This window comes from Poeciliopsis prolifica, unplaced genomic scaffold, assembly GCF_027474105.1.
Source record: "Poeciliopsis prolifica strain line A6 unplaced genomic scaffold, Auburn_PproV2 SCAFFOLD037, whole genome shotgun sequence".
NCBI lineage: Eukaryota > Metazoa > Chordata > Actinopteri > Cyprinodontiformes > Poeciliidae > Poeciliopsis > Poeciliopsis prolifica.
The window spans coordinates 1,831,455-1,847,055 of record NW_026562412.1 but is presented as its reverse complement, the minus strand read 5'-3'; the positions used below and the strand labels follow the sequence as shown (position 1 = coordinate 1,847,055).

Genomic DNA, 15,601 nt, shown 5'->3' with positions numbered 1-15,601 from the left:
TGTGTGTGTGTGTGTGTTGTGTGTGTGTGTGTCTGTGTGTGTGTGTGTTTGTGTGTGTGGGTGTGTGTGTGTCTGTGTGTGTGTGTCTGTGTGTGTCTGTGTGTGTGTCTGTGTGTGTCTGTGTGTGTGTGTGTGTGTGTGTGTGTCTGTGTGTGTGTGTGTGTGTGTCTGTGTGTGTGTGTGTCTGTGTGTGTGTGTCTGTGTGTGTGTGTGTGTGTGTGTGTGTGTCTGTGTGTGTGTGTCTGTGTGTGTGTGTGTGTGTCTGTGTGTGTGTGTCTGTGTGTGTCTGTGTGTGTGTGTGTGTGTGTCTGTGTGTGTGTGTGTGTCTGTGTGTGTGTGTGTGTGTCTGTGTGTGTGTGTGTGTGTGTGTCTGTGTGTGTGTGTGTGTGTGTGTGTGTGTGTCTGTGTGTGTGTGTGTGTCTGTGTGTGTGTGTGTGTGTGTCTGTGTGTGTGTGTGTGTCTGTGTGTGTGTGTGTGTCTGTGTGTGTGTGTTTGTGTGTGTGGGTATGTGTGTGTGTCTGTGTGTGTGTGTGTGTGTCTGTGTGTGTGTGTGTGTGTGTGTCTGTGTGTGTGTGTGTGTGTGTGTCTGTGTGTGTGTGTGTGTGTGTGTGTGTCTGTGTGTGTGTGTCTGTGTGTGTGTGTGTGTGTGTCTGTGTGTGTGTCTGTCTGTGTGTGTGTGTGTGTCTGTGTGTGTGTGTGTGTGTGTGTGTCTGTGTGTGTGTGTGTGTGTGTGTGTCTGTGTGTGTGTGTGTGTGTGTGTTCTGGTCTCTCCCTCTGCAGGGTTCTGATAGAAAACCCAAACAATTTGCTGAGCGGGTTTGTTTTTCCAGAACTGAGCGCGCTCAGTTCAGGCCAGAGGGCTGTTTGATTCAGACAGCTGGGGGGGAGGGGCACCATGGCAACCATGTTTGATGGCGGCCATGTTCTGTACCTTTCACCGGGCAGTCAGTGTTGTCATCAGTGTCATCAGTGTTGTCATCAGTGTCATCAGTGTTGTCATCAGTGTCATCAGTGTCATCAGTGTTGTCATCAGTGTCATCAGTGTTGTCATCAGTGTCATCAGTGTTGTCATCAGTGTCATCAGTGTTGTCATCAGTGTCATCAGTGTTGTCATCAGTGTCATCAGTGTCATCAGTGTCATCAGTGTTGTCATCAGTGTTGTCATCAGTGTCATCAGTGTCATCAGTGTCATCAGTGTTGACGGTCCAAACATTTCCCCGTCTGTGGAAAGTTTTCACTCCACCTGAGGTCGTCTGGTAGAAACTGTCATGGCCGACAAAGCTGCCCCGGCTCTGGCCCGGTTCCAGTAGCAGCAGAATATTCCAGTTCATCCTCTAAACTGATGCGTAGCTAGAGAGACGTGTTGCCCTGGCTGAAAAACGCATCACAATATAAGCATTTCCGAGAGTTATTGATTCATTTTTGTCTTAAATATTTGAAATATTGGCAGACTGGCAGCCTGACCTTTGCTGTTTTATCCACAGTTTTTTATTTTTAAGTAGTTGTGACGCACAGCTGCAAAACCTGAAACTGCTGCTGCGCAAGTCACTGAACAGTTTGTTGCTAGGTAACCAAAGAACGAGTAAGTTGCTAGGTAACAACTTACATAACCATGTCATTATCAAAATGTTCGTTGAAAATGGTCTAAAAACAGCAATATTATCATTTATCGCCCGGTTCATGTTTTCTTGGTTCCTGCAGTTTGACTTGAAGATTCTCGCTGGAATGCAGCTGCTTGTGTCAGAGTGAAATTGTTTCAGGAACCCAGAAGCTTTTCTGTTTAGCTGCTCATAAATCTCAGCGGTCTGGTTACACTGCAGTGATTTCATAAAATAACGTTTTTGTACGTTTTGCTGATGAAACTGCACTAAGCTGAGGCTCCAACCCTCCTCAGATTTATGGGCAGCAACAGTTGCGTCTTTACAGACGTCGCTGATGTATTTCTGGGTTAAAGATTCATGAAGTTCGAATTATTGGATGCTTTTCCACCTCAGGCGATAAGGACTTATTGATATTTTGTGGTGTTGTTGTATTATGCGAAAAGTGAAAATAATAATAATTTGTTGCATGTTTTTTGGGTAACAGTGTGACTGTAACTCATTATTATTGTCCCACAAACACAAACATGCTTCTGGAAAACATTCCCGTTTCTAACGCGCTTTTTCAGGACCGCAGTCACAGAAAGAAGTTTGATTTGCTTCACCAAACTGCTGCTAATCATTCACTCGGCTCAATGTACTCTTTGGATGCAACTTTGCAGGATTTGACAGACAGAAACTTTGTTCATGTCATTGCTAAACTCTGGAAACAAAAAGAAAAACTGTTGTGTTGCACAGAGAAAACAAATAAAGATTCTGCTGGGAGTCTGACTGTAAATCTGAAACCCAGCAGGAATATTTCACCTTTTGCATGAGGAATAATGAGAATATTTCAGGTTGTAAAAATAACAATTCAAGAGTCTGCAGGAGCTGAGTCAGCGATGAAAGCAGCAGAACAAAAAGATAAAGAGGCTGAACTCTCCTGGAAGATTGTTGATACTTTTATGCAACAAAAAGTCAGAATTGTGTTTGAATTTATTTCCGGACAGCAAACAATGTAAACTTTACCAACTCACAGAAATCAAAGTTTCCCTTTAAAAGCTTCTGGTGCAAATTAATTTTGCACTTTGCAGCTTTTCTAATCTGCACACAAATAGCTGCGGACATTTAAGACTTTACATTTCTTGTTTTCGCTCATCTCTGCAGAGATACGGCGTTAATCTGAGCTCAAACATTGTTCTGTAAGCGTCAGCGCGGAAGCAGAAGCCGGCCTGTTGTCCCACGATTAAAGCTGTTAAGAAGCTGCAAAGCAAACTTTTGGGACGTTGGATAATCCTTTGCAGATGCCTCTAAAGCTCTGCTCTGTTTGTCTTTCTCCCTCGCTGCTATGCAAACTGATAAAACGTAAGTTGCGTTTGCAGCCCAGCGTTACTGTATGCAGTGAAAGCAGATCGTTGTTTCACAGAACGTGGGAGCTGAGGGTGAACTTTCTGCTACAAACTTTACCGTCGATCATGACTCAAAATCCCTTTAATCCAAAGTATGAATCTCACATTCAGGCTCACAGTTTTAGGATGTTTATCTATTTACCACTACAAATGAACTGATTTATAGTAACAAACTTTCCTCCAAGCTGCCAGAATGAAACTGAAGTCTGTTTGAATAAAACTATAGTTTATGACTCTGAAATTGATGAAGGCGATTTAGTAACTAAATCCTCTGGAACCGTCTGCAAGAGGAAGAGTTCCAGCACTGCAGTTTGAAAGAGTCTGATTTAATGAAAGTTTAACTTCAGAAGCGTGAAAGGACTCCAGGTTTCAGAAACAAGCTGGGCTTATGCTGAACTCGGCCAGAACGTCAGGGACTAAACGCTGGCGCCGCTGGCTGAGGCGTCACATCGCTAACCTGATGCACTGGTGACGTTTTCAGGAGCTCCACTGCGAGTGGATTAGCTGTAATTTGTCCACTGTACTTGTGGTGGATTATTGTGCAGTGTAATGACTGACCTCTGCCCTCTGACCTGTTACTGCGTGCGTTTGTCCTCCAGCCCATGTGGAGAACGAGGAGCAGTACACTCAGGCGCTGGAGAAGTTCGGGGAAAACTGTGTGTGCCACGACGATCCCGACCTGGGCTCAGCCTTCCTCAAGTTCTCCGTCTTCACCAAGGAGCTGACGGCTCTCTTCAAAAACCTGGTGAGCGCGTGTGTGTGTGTGTGTGTGTGTGTGTGTGTGTGTGTGTGTGTGTGTGTGTGTGTGTGTGTGTGTGTGTGTGTGTGTGTGTGTGTGTGTGTGTGTGTGTGTGAATAAAACGTCTCTGGATCCCAACACGTGAACCGTTCTCTCACAGAAATCCAGCAAAGGTTGTGATTAGATTCTCATCTCTTCCTGAATTAGAATGAACATTTCACTGGTTTCACTGGTTTCACTGGTTTGACTGGTTTGACTGGTTTGACTCCAGCAGTTGCTGAGTTTTGATCTGTAAAATTTCTTCCTCCAGTTCCAGAACATGAACAACATCATCACGTTCCCCCTGGACAGCCTGCTGAAAGGAGACCTGAAGGGCGTCAAAGGGGTAAAGCTGCTGCTCACTGAAGGTCTTAATGAAACGTAGAACTTTATTCTAGAACCGCCCGGGTTCTGAAGAACCAGAACGGGTTCTGAGGTTCTGAAGAACCAGAACGGGTTTGGAAATGAACCAGGAAGTGATGTCACACTGCAGCTCTTCCTGTTGCTCCTTTTGTTGTTGTTTTTCCATCCGTCCATCTTTAAAGTTTGGTTTCCATGGAGATATTTGTCGTTTTTTGCTCATCCTAATTCGTCCCGTTGGGAACAAAAACCGTTATCCAAACATGGATATAAACAAGATGCATTAGAAACGTTTCAGAAAATGTGGAATTATATTAAGTCACATGAAAGTTTTTACTTACGAAGAAAATAAATGTAACGAACAGCTGGAACATAGAGGTCCAAAGGAACCGAAGGGTTTGAGGACCGGATGGCGGCGCAGCAGAGGGATGTGAGGCTCTTAACTGGATAAAATGACGGTGAAATGATCCAGACCTGCTCAGATTCTGCTGCCTGTCGGACCCGCCTGACACTTTGGGAGCCGAGTGTCCAGCAGCCAGGCTGACCCTCGTCTGCAGCTCCGTAATCCAATCGCGGCTCGTTACCGTCCCTGACCTTTCACCCCAGAGACACATGATTGGCTTCGGTTTCCACCAAGTTTGATGTGATTAAAGAAAGCGGTCTAACGAGCCGGTTGCCATGGATACACGTGTTGCCCTGCTGACCTCGGCTGCTTTCCTCTCGTCCCGTGACTTTTCCCCGTCTGTCATTTCCTGTCTTTGTCTTCTGCTCCGTGTTTTAACTCGGCGGCTCCTTCCTTTCCCTGGGGTTCGGCTCGGTTTCTGTAATTCTTCCCACTTATCTCTCATTACGCCTCAGATGATTCTCATAACCCGACGGGCAGCCGATGAGCTGCTGGCTGCTTTCTATTTGGACACGCATCTCGAGAAATGAGCCAGGCGAAAAGAAGACAACTGGCAGCCAATGGCCGCCTAAAACTGCTTCAATCATCCCGCCGCCTTTGGTCTGAGAAAGTGTCCAGACCTGCATGAGTAAGAGGCGGTTAAAGTGGATGTTGTAAAACATTGAGGAAGTCTGCAGAGACAAATTAACGAGATAAGGCAGCGCAGTATGTAGCCGTTACTCTTTCTGAGTCAGATTAAATTGATCTGTAATACATATTAAAACCCTGCTGCTGAAGTTTGGACACTAGATATCAAGAAATGTCCTTTTTAGGGTGAGACCTTCACATTTGCATCAGTTAATGTGGCTCAGATTAGAAAAAATGTTATTTAAGTCATGCTGCATTCACTGGACCTTGGAAATGGAAGCTGCAGCCATTTACCATCAGCTACTAAGGACTTGCACAGAAAAACCTGCTGACACAGCAGATTTCTCATGAAGTCACTAAAAAATAAAACCCTTCTTCATCTTCTGTTTTCTGCTGGAAATCTGAAGGTTTTGGGAAAAAAAAGTGCTGAAAAGTAACCAGAACATGATGATAGAAAGCTACAAGCTTCAACTGTGTAGCACGGCGGCGGCAGAGTCATGGTGTGGAGGAATTCTGGTGCACAGAAATCAAAACCAAGACTAGCAACTCATGCTAACATTATTTGACACTCAACACGGGCAGCTAGCTTAATATCTAATATTGACTAAATCTTTGCCGCAGAGGAAACGGATCTACTGTGTTCCCCCTTTCAAAATAAGAGCATAAACATCTACCACTTGAAGAATTGAAATAATACAAAACAGTTGCGTAAAATAGCACTTTAGAATTTATCAAGACTATTTAATCAGGGGAAGCTAAATCCCCTAAACGTTTTCAATATTAGCAGAACGTTAAACGGAAAGTTAGCTTAGCTGTTTGCAGATTAGCTTGAGCCCATCACTGCACAGCCTGTAGAAATGGAGATGCTTCTCCAGACCCAAAATGACCCGTTTCTCAAACCCTTACGTTCAAATCCTGTAGAAAACCTGCAGACTAAGAGGACTGATGTTGATTTAATGGGCGGTGAAGTCGACCGTCCCATAGCGCTAACACACACAGCTGTGTAGAAACATCTGCAAGGTTTAGTGTGGATCGCTTTCCTTCGCCGTCCTGCAGTGGCTTTCAGGAGCAAAACCCTGGAAGTCCTCTGCCCTCTTGGAAGCGGTTTGCCCGGCGCTCTCTGCCCTTCCCAGAAATATCTGTGTGGTATTTTTAGCCATTGTTGCCATTTTTCCCCTCTCTCTGGCTCTGACACTTCCTTCCGCTAAACCTTTCTCCTCTCTCTCAATCCCTCGCCGCCTCCCTTTCTTCCACCGTTTCCTCCTCAGCTTCGCTCTTTCACTGGGGATCAGCTCTGGTCTTTGTGCTCCTCTTGGTGAGGGACACAGGATGCTAACAGGTTGAGGTCGATCCAAGCTTACAAACCCTCAGCTCAAAGATGAAAGTGGAGGCAGATATTTTGCTGAGTCAGGATTAGTCTCCATTAAACCTTCATTAGCACTGAGGATGACTCAGCAAATACTGCTGCAGTTTTTTGTTTTCAGGATATTTTATGGCTAAGCTGCAGAGAACCTCCAGCTGGATGCAGAGCATCAGTTTCAAAATGTTGCTTCAGATTCTCTGTTGGATTTAGGTCTGGACTTTGACTAAGCCATTCTGACTGGGTGTCAATAAGTAATTAATTACATCATTTTAACGTGTTAAAAATGTAACTCAGGTGTTTGATCCTAATTAAAGTGTCCACATATGTTTAGCTATTCAGGCCTACAATAGCATCTCAATGCTAAATATGTAGCTAAAGCTAATGTTAGCATCCACAGTTCACAGTCAATGATCAGGACTTCCTGAAAGATGAACTTTTCTCCAATATGATGATTAAACAACTTGAATAAGAGTAAAACTGAGATCAAATGTTTATTACTTCAATAATTTAGCAGCCAAAATTAGTTTGGAGTTGAAAATGTTGATTATTTTGTGGATTAAAATGCGATGCAGTTAATCTGACTAGCAGGTCTAATTGAATCCCAGCACGAATTTATACATGAAGCAATTAAACACCATTTACTCTTTATCTCCAGCATGTTGTGCTGTTTGATGTTATTTACACTCATTGAATTGTCTTTTATTTCCTGTTTGGTTTTGCAGGATCTGAAAAAGCCTTTTGACAAATCCTGGAAGGACTACGAAACCAAAGTGTAAGAAAATCCATTTTTATGCCTCTAATGAACGGATGCCTTCATTTTCCTGTTAATAAACTGACTGTAATAATTGAAGTAAATGTCTAAATGTCTGTCTCAACACGTCCTTGCTGTCGCGTGGAGAAACCCGGAGTATTTATGGCACTTTTATGTGTTTTACAAGCAGCAAAGGACATTCTTTACTGAGAGGGTAACCCGTCTTCCTGATGCAGTCGGGCTTTGTGCTGACAGAGGACTCGGTGGTGTGAATGTGCCCGGCTGTCTCAGCTTATTATTTCACTCTGCTCATGGGAAAGCCGTCAGTAGAGGCCCGTTTCCTGCTTGTTTTTCTCCTTCGTCCGGGATCCTTTGTGTCTGCTTTAATAAGAACAGTTTTCTCATTCTGAGCTTTTGCATCAGCTTGTTGTGTTTCGGTTGTCGCCAGCAGACGTATTAAACACACCAACCAGAAACCTGCTTTAAAATCCTGCTGCAGGACTTTTAAGGCTGTGAATAAGTTTTCACCCTCCTGATGGATTTCAGATTATCCAAGAAATGTTTCTGAAATTTGAAAAAACGTGATTTTCTTCATAAAAGGAAACTCAAATGTGAATTTCTTTCAGAACTGTTTTTAAAATTTCTTGGATTTTCTCAGGAAACTGAGTTTGTTGTTTTAAATAAACAGCAAATTAAAAATGTTGAGCTGCTGCATGGGATCGTCTCTTTTTCTGTTAAAAATCAGCCCTAAATGCTGTCTGACCAGCAACTCGTGCTCAATTTAACTCAGAAATTAAATATTTTCTCTTATTTGGCGAGGAAACACTGTGAATTAAACCTTTCAAAATGAGATTTATTTTCTATTATTTGGAGTTAATTGGTTGGTTATTGACCAAGGGTTGTTCCTGAACTGGTTTTGTTGATGCTTCAGAGGTGTCCAAAGTGCGGCGCGGGGGCCGTTTGTGGCACTTGAAATGATTTTTTGTGGCCCCCAACTGCAGGTCAAGAATGATGCATATTAGTTTATTAATTTTTAATCACAGTAAAATTTTTATTGCCATAATTTTCTTTGAATGGAAATGTTAATTACAACTTAAATAACTTTTATAATCAGTGGAACCATATTTATCCAGATATTTTCACTGAAAATCCGACTTTGCTGCAACAAATTAGCTTTAATTTAATTCATCAGGCACTGCTAAATATATCAGTTTTCTGAAAGAGTTTGACCCAAATCCTAATTTTATAATGGAATAAATGATGAAAACTGAACCTAAAATAATTTGAAAACTAGATTTATTGTAATGCAGTAAATGTGGCTGTAGATCAAACTTCTTTATTCTGCTTTTTTATAGTTTTTTAGTTTCTATTTTCTTGGCCTGCGAGTGTTTTTGACTGTAAACTGAGGTAGCGATTAAGACTCTCCTCCAGCTGACGGTTTGCAGGGCTGATTTTTTTTATTTACATTTTTTCCACCATATGTTTCGGTTTCGGTGTTTGCGGTGCTTTGACCTGCGGCGGCGTTTCTTCCTGCCAGGACTAAAATCGAGAAGGAGAAGAAAGAGCATGCTCGGCAGCACGGCATGATCCGGACGGAGATCAGCGGGGCGGAAATAGCCGAGGAGATGGAGAAGGAGCGGCGCTTCTTCCAGCTGCAGATGTGCGAGGTCAGATTTTAAATTGGGATGATACTTAAATTCAAAATCTGACTATGGTTGACATAAGTGCACAAATGTAGGATGTATAAATGTTTCTGTCATATGGTTTCCATGCTTCACTCTGAGGGTTTTTCTTTGAAGCGTCTCTGGAGGATGAAAGTTGTGAGTCTGAACCCTGCCTGACCCCACCGCTCTGATCTGCTTCGATCTGTTTACAGTACCTCCTCAAAGTCAACGAGATCAAGATCAAGAAGGGGGTGGACCTGCTGCAGAACCTCATCAAGTACTTCCATGCACAGTGCAAGTAAGGTTCTGCAAACGGGCCGACCTGTGCGGCTCCGTCCCGTCGGTAACCTGCTGCTGTGCAGTTTCTTCCAGGACGGCCTGAAAGCCGTGGAGAACCTGAAGCCATCGATAGAGAAACTGGCTACAGATCTGCACACGGTAAGAACGCTTTTCTCTGCACCACTTCTAATAATTAGCTATTCATTATTTTGTACACTCAAAATAGAGAGTGATTGACAGCGCTAAGACCCGCCTCCTGGCTCTGATTGGCTCTTTCTAGTTAGCAGCTTGTTATTTTTCTGTCTTCTGTCAAACTGTCAGGATATGACAACAGTTTCAAAGATTGTGTGAACATTTTTCAAAATAAAATTTACATACTTTAGCTTTAGCTTTCAACAACGGTCGACGGTGAAACTCCAAATTACACAAACTTAAAAACAAAACAAATACAAACGAAAAATGCTGTAACCACAGAAAATAGGAGCAGAGGGGGAAACGCTGCAGTTAGAGAAAACAACTGCAAGTATGAAACTCGCTGCACAGAACGGAAGTCCTCCAGACCACCAGGGGGAGTCGACCAAAAAATACTTCTTCCCCCTAGTGGCCTGGAGGACTTCCGTTTGGTGGCGCAGGCTTGCAGCTCTTCATATTAGCGGTTGTTTCTGCTATTTGCTAACCTGAATTTTTCTGATCCATTTGTGATTTGGAGTTTGCATCGTTTGCAGCTGTTTGCTGTGAGTTTCCTCTTGGACCCAATGGGTTTTTTGTCTGTTTTTGAGGAAAATTTCCAATAAACTCACATAAACGCGACAACATGGAGTTTCTGATTGGGTTGTTTGTGCCTCCTGCTTTCTGCTCTGTGTTTGACGTCAGTGTTTGTTTCTGTGGGTCAGATCAAGCAGGCGCAGGATGAGGAGAGGAAGCAGCTGACTCAGCTGAGAGACGTCCTGAAAACGGCTCTGCAGGTGGAGCAGAAGGAGGTGAGGCGCATATCAAATAGTTAGGTTACAACCACAAACCTTAACCTGTTTCTCTCTGATTTCATGTCCAGCTGAAAGTAGCGCAGGAAACTTTCAGCTTGTATTTCTTCATACTAGAGGAGAAAAAAGGACCTTTAGCTGTAATCTTGGTTTATAAAGGAATAATTTATGCTCTACTGAATGTTAGTTTTTTACACTTACTCCCTAGAAACACATTGATGTTTGTGGTTATTGTTAAAAATCTTCAACATCTTTTGTAATTTTTTTGTTTCAGATTCTGTCTGTGGCGACAGTCATTGTTGTTTAATAACCTTTCCATCCACATTTGCAGAAATCTGACATAATTTTAAAGTGAAACAATGTAAAGTTTGTCCTGTTTTTCTAAAAATGTCTCCTCTCTCCTGCTGCTGCCGTCACGCCTCGTAAAACAAGGCGAGGAGAGTAAGTGGATTTGTTCCCTTCTCTGTTACTTTAAGGCTCCAGTGGTGGAATAAAACCTGCTTTGCTTTTTATTCTCTTGGTTTTGTGCTTCTTTTTTTTTTTAACACTTTAAAAACTTGTTTTTCTTACAGGAATTTTATGTGTCTGCAGACTTCAGTTCTTTATCCGTCACAAAGGAAATGACCTCATTCTTACAGAAATATTCTCTTTTCATGCCGTTTAGTGGTTTTTGTTGTGCTATAATTAAATAGGAATAATCTCATTTGTGTCCATCTGTCGATGCAGATTATCTCCTCTTTTTAAATTCTTTTGTCTGGAAACTTGAACCTAAACCAGAATGCATGAATAGACTTTAGATCAGATTTAGACTGATACCTTTTTGAGTGGTGTTGAAAACAAGAGGCCTCCAGCTGCTGGATCTCCCATATTTGCTCCATGTGTTGCAGCCGCTGGCATGGAGAATATTCCCCTTTCAACAAACGGCTTTAATTAGATACCGATTAATCTGGGAGCATCTGTCTAAAAGCTGGAGGAGGAAAAGAAATCCAGAAGAGGAGGGAGAAGGTTGTGGGTTTGAATCCCTACCAAGAACCTTCCGGCATTGATTCTTAATTCAAATTAAGAAAAAAAATGACCCAAAAAGGAAATTAAATGTTGCTATAACTCCTCCAAAATATCTCAGAAATTAGTTTAAGTATTTGTTACTTCTCCTGTTCAGTCAATTTACTTTGTATCACAAATTCAGCTGTTTAAATTAAAAACAAAAATGTCTTTCCCAAAAAATAGTTAAAAAATAAAACTATTGTGTTTAAGTGATGCTGTGGGCAGGAAAGATTTCCAGTAACAGTCAGCGTTCCAGTGAATTTGAAAAGGCCTCTGATTTAAGATGTTGCTGTAACTTTCTGACATTCAAACAAGTTTCAGGAAAAGAGACGACGTTTAACAATAATCAGTTATTTCCCAGCACTGCTAATCCACCTCCTTTGCTTTTGCTGCGACTCTTTAAATCTCCGATGGGAGGAAGTTTAACTTCCTGGAAGTGTCGATAGTTCAGGTGTTATCAGCTGTTCCCAGGTGTAAATGCAACACCTCGTCGCCGTGGTTACGCAGATTAACAACTGTATGAAAGTAAGAAGAAAAAATAAAATTATTCCTTAATCTGACATGATCCGTTTTTTTTTTGTTTTTTTTTTAACTCGGTGTTCATGGGCGTGCGTTAGTGGAAGCTCATCTAGAAAATTTGGCTGATTTAACTTGGCTTAATTTATGCGTTTTAGATTTGTCCTCCCCCCTGACGTGCCGTTTGTGCCGGCTGTGTTTTCCCAGGATTCCCAGGTGCGGCAGAGCGCGACGTACAGCCTGCACCAGCCGCAGGGCAACAAGGAGCACGGCACCGAGCGCAGCGGCTTCCTGTTCAAGAAGAGCGACGGGTGAGAGCCGATCTGCACGGCACTCCACGTTTCTTCTGCTCACGTTAATAATTAATTCATCCATATGGGACCAAATGTAAATGATTTTTAACCCAAAGTTTTTTTCTAAAGAATATGGCTGCTCAGACAGTGAGAGTGAAGCACAGTCATGGAAAGTTAAGTGGAAGAAAGAAGTTGTAGTGATACAGGTTTCATTTTGACCCCTGCTTTAATGACCCTGGTTTGGTTTCTGTACCTTTATTTACATTATTTATTCTCATGAAGAGGAAAACAATGAGCAGAACCAACAGCAGAACCAACAGCAGAACCACAGGCTGATCATTTTCCCGACTCGCTGCACCGACAGCAATTCAGGCGAAAGGAGCCCAACCAGCAACACTGTAGTTTCTTTCTTTGATGATCTGAAACATTTTTTGTTAATTATGAAGATTTTAAATTGAATCACTGAACTGTTCTAATTTATTAAGATATAACTGCGTATTTAAATGAACTTTTTAGCCTTTTTGGTTAATAATGAATCTGTTTGTCTTATGACTGAATCCTCTGTCTTCAGGTTGAGGAAAGTCTGGCAGAAAAGAAAATGCACGGCTAAAAACGGCTACCTCACCATCTCACACGGCACAGTAAGTCCAGTTTTGACCTCTGACCCCGTCACCTGCAGGCCTGTAACGTATCCCAGCAACCCAGGGAGATATGGGGCTTGTTCCCATGTTTGGACGCATCACAGGCGTCCGACTCGCAGCAGCTTATCAGATGTTTCCTTTGGCTGCGGCGGCCGCATTCCATTAAACATTTCCGCTCACTCGGCTCGTCTCTGCTAGGCTAACAGGCCGCCGGCGAAACTCAACCTGCTGACCTGCCAGGTGAAGCACAACCCTGAGGAGAAGAGGAGCTTCGACCTCATTTCACGTAGGTTTCATATCTTTGGCTTTTTGCTTTGTTTGGTTTTTGGCTTGAGTTCAGCTCTTATCAGCGTTTTTCCCACAGACTTGGGTCTCTACTGTCACTGTGGAGAGTTGAGTTTAGTTCAGCAGCAGCAGAAGTTCTGATTCACATGATGGCAAGATAACACAGAGATGATAATGAGCTGAATTACAGCTCAATAATTTCACTTTTTCATTCGGTGGGTTGGAAAACAGAGTTTATTCACAAATAAGGTTCATTTACTTCACTAGATTTTATGTGATGAATCAAAACCAATGATGCATAATGTGAAGTGGAAAAAAATGACACATTTTTATTAAAACTCCATACATGCAATATTCATTTGTATTGATTATATGCAGATGTAAATGTCTTTATTTTTATTAATTTTGATAACAAATGCTAAAGCGCTGACCATAAATAATTGTTTTGCTGACACTAAAGCCCTAAACCAACATGGTATTTAGCAGCAGCTAACGCTAATGCATTATTTTAGCTAGTGCTAAAACACTACCATGTTGGTACCCAACATCCGTCACCACATAGTATATTAATCTACTTAAAGTGTCTTTTAAACAGCCGAGTAAATTAATGCTTCATAAATTTATTTTATAAAAATACCTTATGGGAAGCTAAACTTCAAAGTTAGCTAAAACACTAACTGTAAAGATGAAGCTGTGCTATTAGTGCCTTAGTGGAAATGAGCCCACCACGCTGTAGTTGTAATGTAACATAATGTGAAACAAATGGAGGAATGTGACTTCTGCATATTAATGTAAGGTTTTGTTTGATAAAGAATGGATGTAGCTAGCTTAACAGAAATGTTTGACTAAATTAAATGCGTTTTGTTTTCGTTCTAGATGACCGAACGTATCATTTTCAAGCTGAGGACGAACAGGACTGTCAGATGTACGTCTGTTCCCTCATTTCATCCTTTTTCCATCTTTCCCAACACTTTCTATCAAACCCAGCTTCCCTCTTCTCGCCTTCTTCTTTTCCCACTGAACTCTAAATCTGCTTTATCGTTTTATCTCCTCGCTCCAGCTGGATCTCAGTTCTGCAGAACAGTAAGGAGGAGGCGTTAAACCAGGCGTTTAAAGGCGACCACCGTGTTGGCGAGAACAACATCGTTCAGGAGCTGACGAAGGCCATCCTGGGGGAAGTGAAGAGGATGACGGGGAACGACGTGTGCTGCGACTGCGGAGCGCCCAGTGAGTCGCAAAGATGAACACGGAAACCCTCCCATCGCTGAGGCTCACATAGTTATGGAAACAAATGAACAGCTTTGGACAAATCCACATTTACTGTTCATTGATAACAAGATGAACATTAAATGTTCATTTACTTATTCATTTATTGGCCTGTTTAACTGCTTCTGGGAATCTTGAGGAGAAAACAGTGTCAAAATAAACAAGATAAAAAACTAAAGTGTCATCAGCATAGAATGAATGTGTAATGCTCTGTCTAAGGTTGTTTGCACCTCATATGGAGAGAAAAACATAATTTTCTAGCAGCTAAGAGCACTAAATGTTTTCACATGCTAACTGAAAACATTAGCAGAACCGTGGCCACCATTCTGTAGTTGATACGTGAATAAATGTAAACAAATGAATGGATGTGACTAGTTTTGGATTTTAACGTAAATGGGTTTTAAAAACAGAAAGCAGGAGCTGCTTGACATCAGGAGCTTTGATCACAATTCAAAGCTTTCAGCTTTTTCTGAAAAACCTCAAAGTTTTCTCAGAAATTCTGTCTATTTTTAGATAATCTTGTTTTTGCTCCTCAGATCCGACGTGGTTGTCCACCAACCTGGGCGTCCTCACCTGTATTGAATGTTCAGGGATCCACAGGGAACTCGGAGTCCACCACTCTCGGATCCAGTCTCTCACTCTGGACGTCCTCAGCACCTCGGAGCTCTTGGTACAAACATTCTCCTTTGTTCTGTTTCATTGATTTTTTTCTCTGTCAGTGTGGAAACAATGAGGTCAATAAGAGGCTGCAGCATCCTCAGCCTCACTCTTCCTCTCGATATGAGGATAGCTGTGATTGTGTTAGGCTTTTTTTAAAATCACGGTTTGCTGCAGAGATTTACAGCCTGTGGGACGTCTGGGATTAAACGCTTCCAGTCAGGATTGCTTTAAGACGCCACAGTCAGACGCGGCTGGCTCCTCTGTCGACGCTCAGGACAGGGGCGTTAGCCGCACTGCTGCACTCGGTTCAGGAAAACGACTCGGTTGAATTTATCTGTGTGTGTTTTTGCTCCACAGCTGGCCAAGAACGTGGGGAATGCAGGCTTTAATGAAATCATGGAAGCTTGTTTAAATGCTGAAAATGTGGTGAAACCAAACCCAGCGAGTGACATGTAAGTCTGCTCCACTGGCTCTGTGGAAGATAAAGATTAACTGACAAATTTCACTTAGTATTTAGAGTTGGGTATTAAATAGTTATAACTGCATTTAGTAGAGTGATGTAACACATCAGAGTTCATGTAAAGTGTGGAGGGAGAAACCACACATCTGAATGTTTGCTCAATACTGCAGAGGTAGAAATCACACAATGCAAAACACAAAAATGTGTAGAAAGTCCAAAATGTTCTCATTTATTTGTAGGCATGA

At 42.2% G+C, this 15,601-nt stretch overlaps 1 protein-coding gene across 5 annotated transcripts in view; it reads left to right on the top strand.

Annotated features, from left to right (window-relative positions):
• asap2a (ArfGAP with SH3 domain, ankyrin repeat and PH domain 2a) overlaps positions 1 to 15,601 on the top strand; it is a 36,604-nt gene that overhangs the window by 11,775 nt on the left and 9,228 nt on the right. For 3 of the 5 annotated variants that reach the window (XM_055053211.1, XM_055053208.1, XM_055053207.1), the window contains exons 3-17: positions 3,586 to 3,731; positions 4,036 to 4,110; positions 7,240 to 7,289; positions 7,459 to 7,482; positions 8,806 to 8,935; positions 9,145 to 9,230; positions 9,295 to 9,370; positions 10,105 to 10,191; positions 11,959 to 12,062; positions 12,616 to 12,685; positions 12,884 to 12,971; positions 13,847 to 13,895; positions 14,031 to 14,197; positions 14,773 to 14,906; positions 15,254 to 15,348. In XM_055053211.1, coding sequence (XP_054909186.1) covers positions 3,586 to 3,731; positions 4,036 to 4,110; positions 7,240 to 7,289; positions 7,459 to 7,482; positions 8,806 to 8,935; positions 9,145 to 9,230; positions 9,295 to 9,370; positions 10,105 to 10,191; positions 11,959 to 12,062; positions 12,616 to 12,685; positions 12,884 to 12,971; positions 13,847 to 13,895; positions 14,031 to 14,197; positions 14,773 to 14,906; positions 15,254 to 15,348 — 1,381 coding nt within the window. The remainder of the gene's footprint in view (positions 1 to 3,585; positions 3,732 to 4,035; positions 4,111 to 7,239; positions 7,290 to 7,458; positions 7,483 to 8,805; positions 8,936 to 9,144; positions 9,231 to 9,294; positions 9,371 to 10,104; positions 10,192 to 11,958; positions 12,063 to 12,615; positions 12,686 to 12,883; positions 12,972 to 13,846; positions 13,896 to 14,030; positions 14,198 to 14,772; positions 14,907 to 15,253; positions 15,349 to 15,601) is intronic. The other 2 variants (XM_055053212.1, XM_055053209.1) reach the window with 1 other exon arrangement.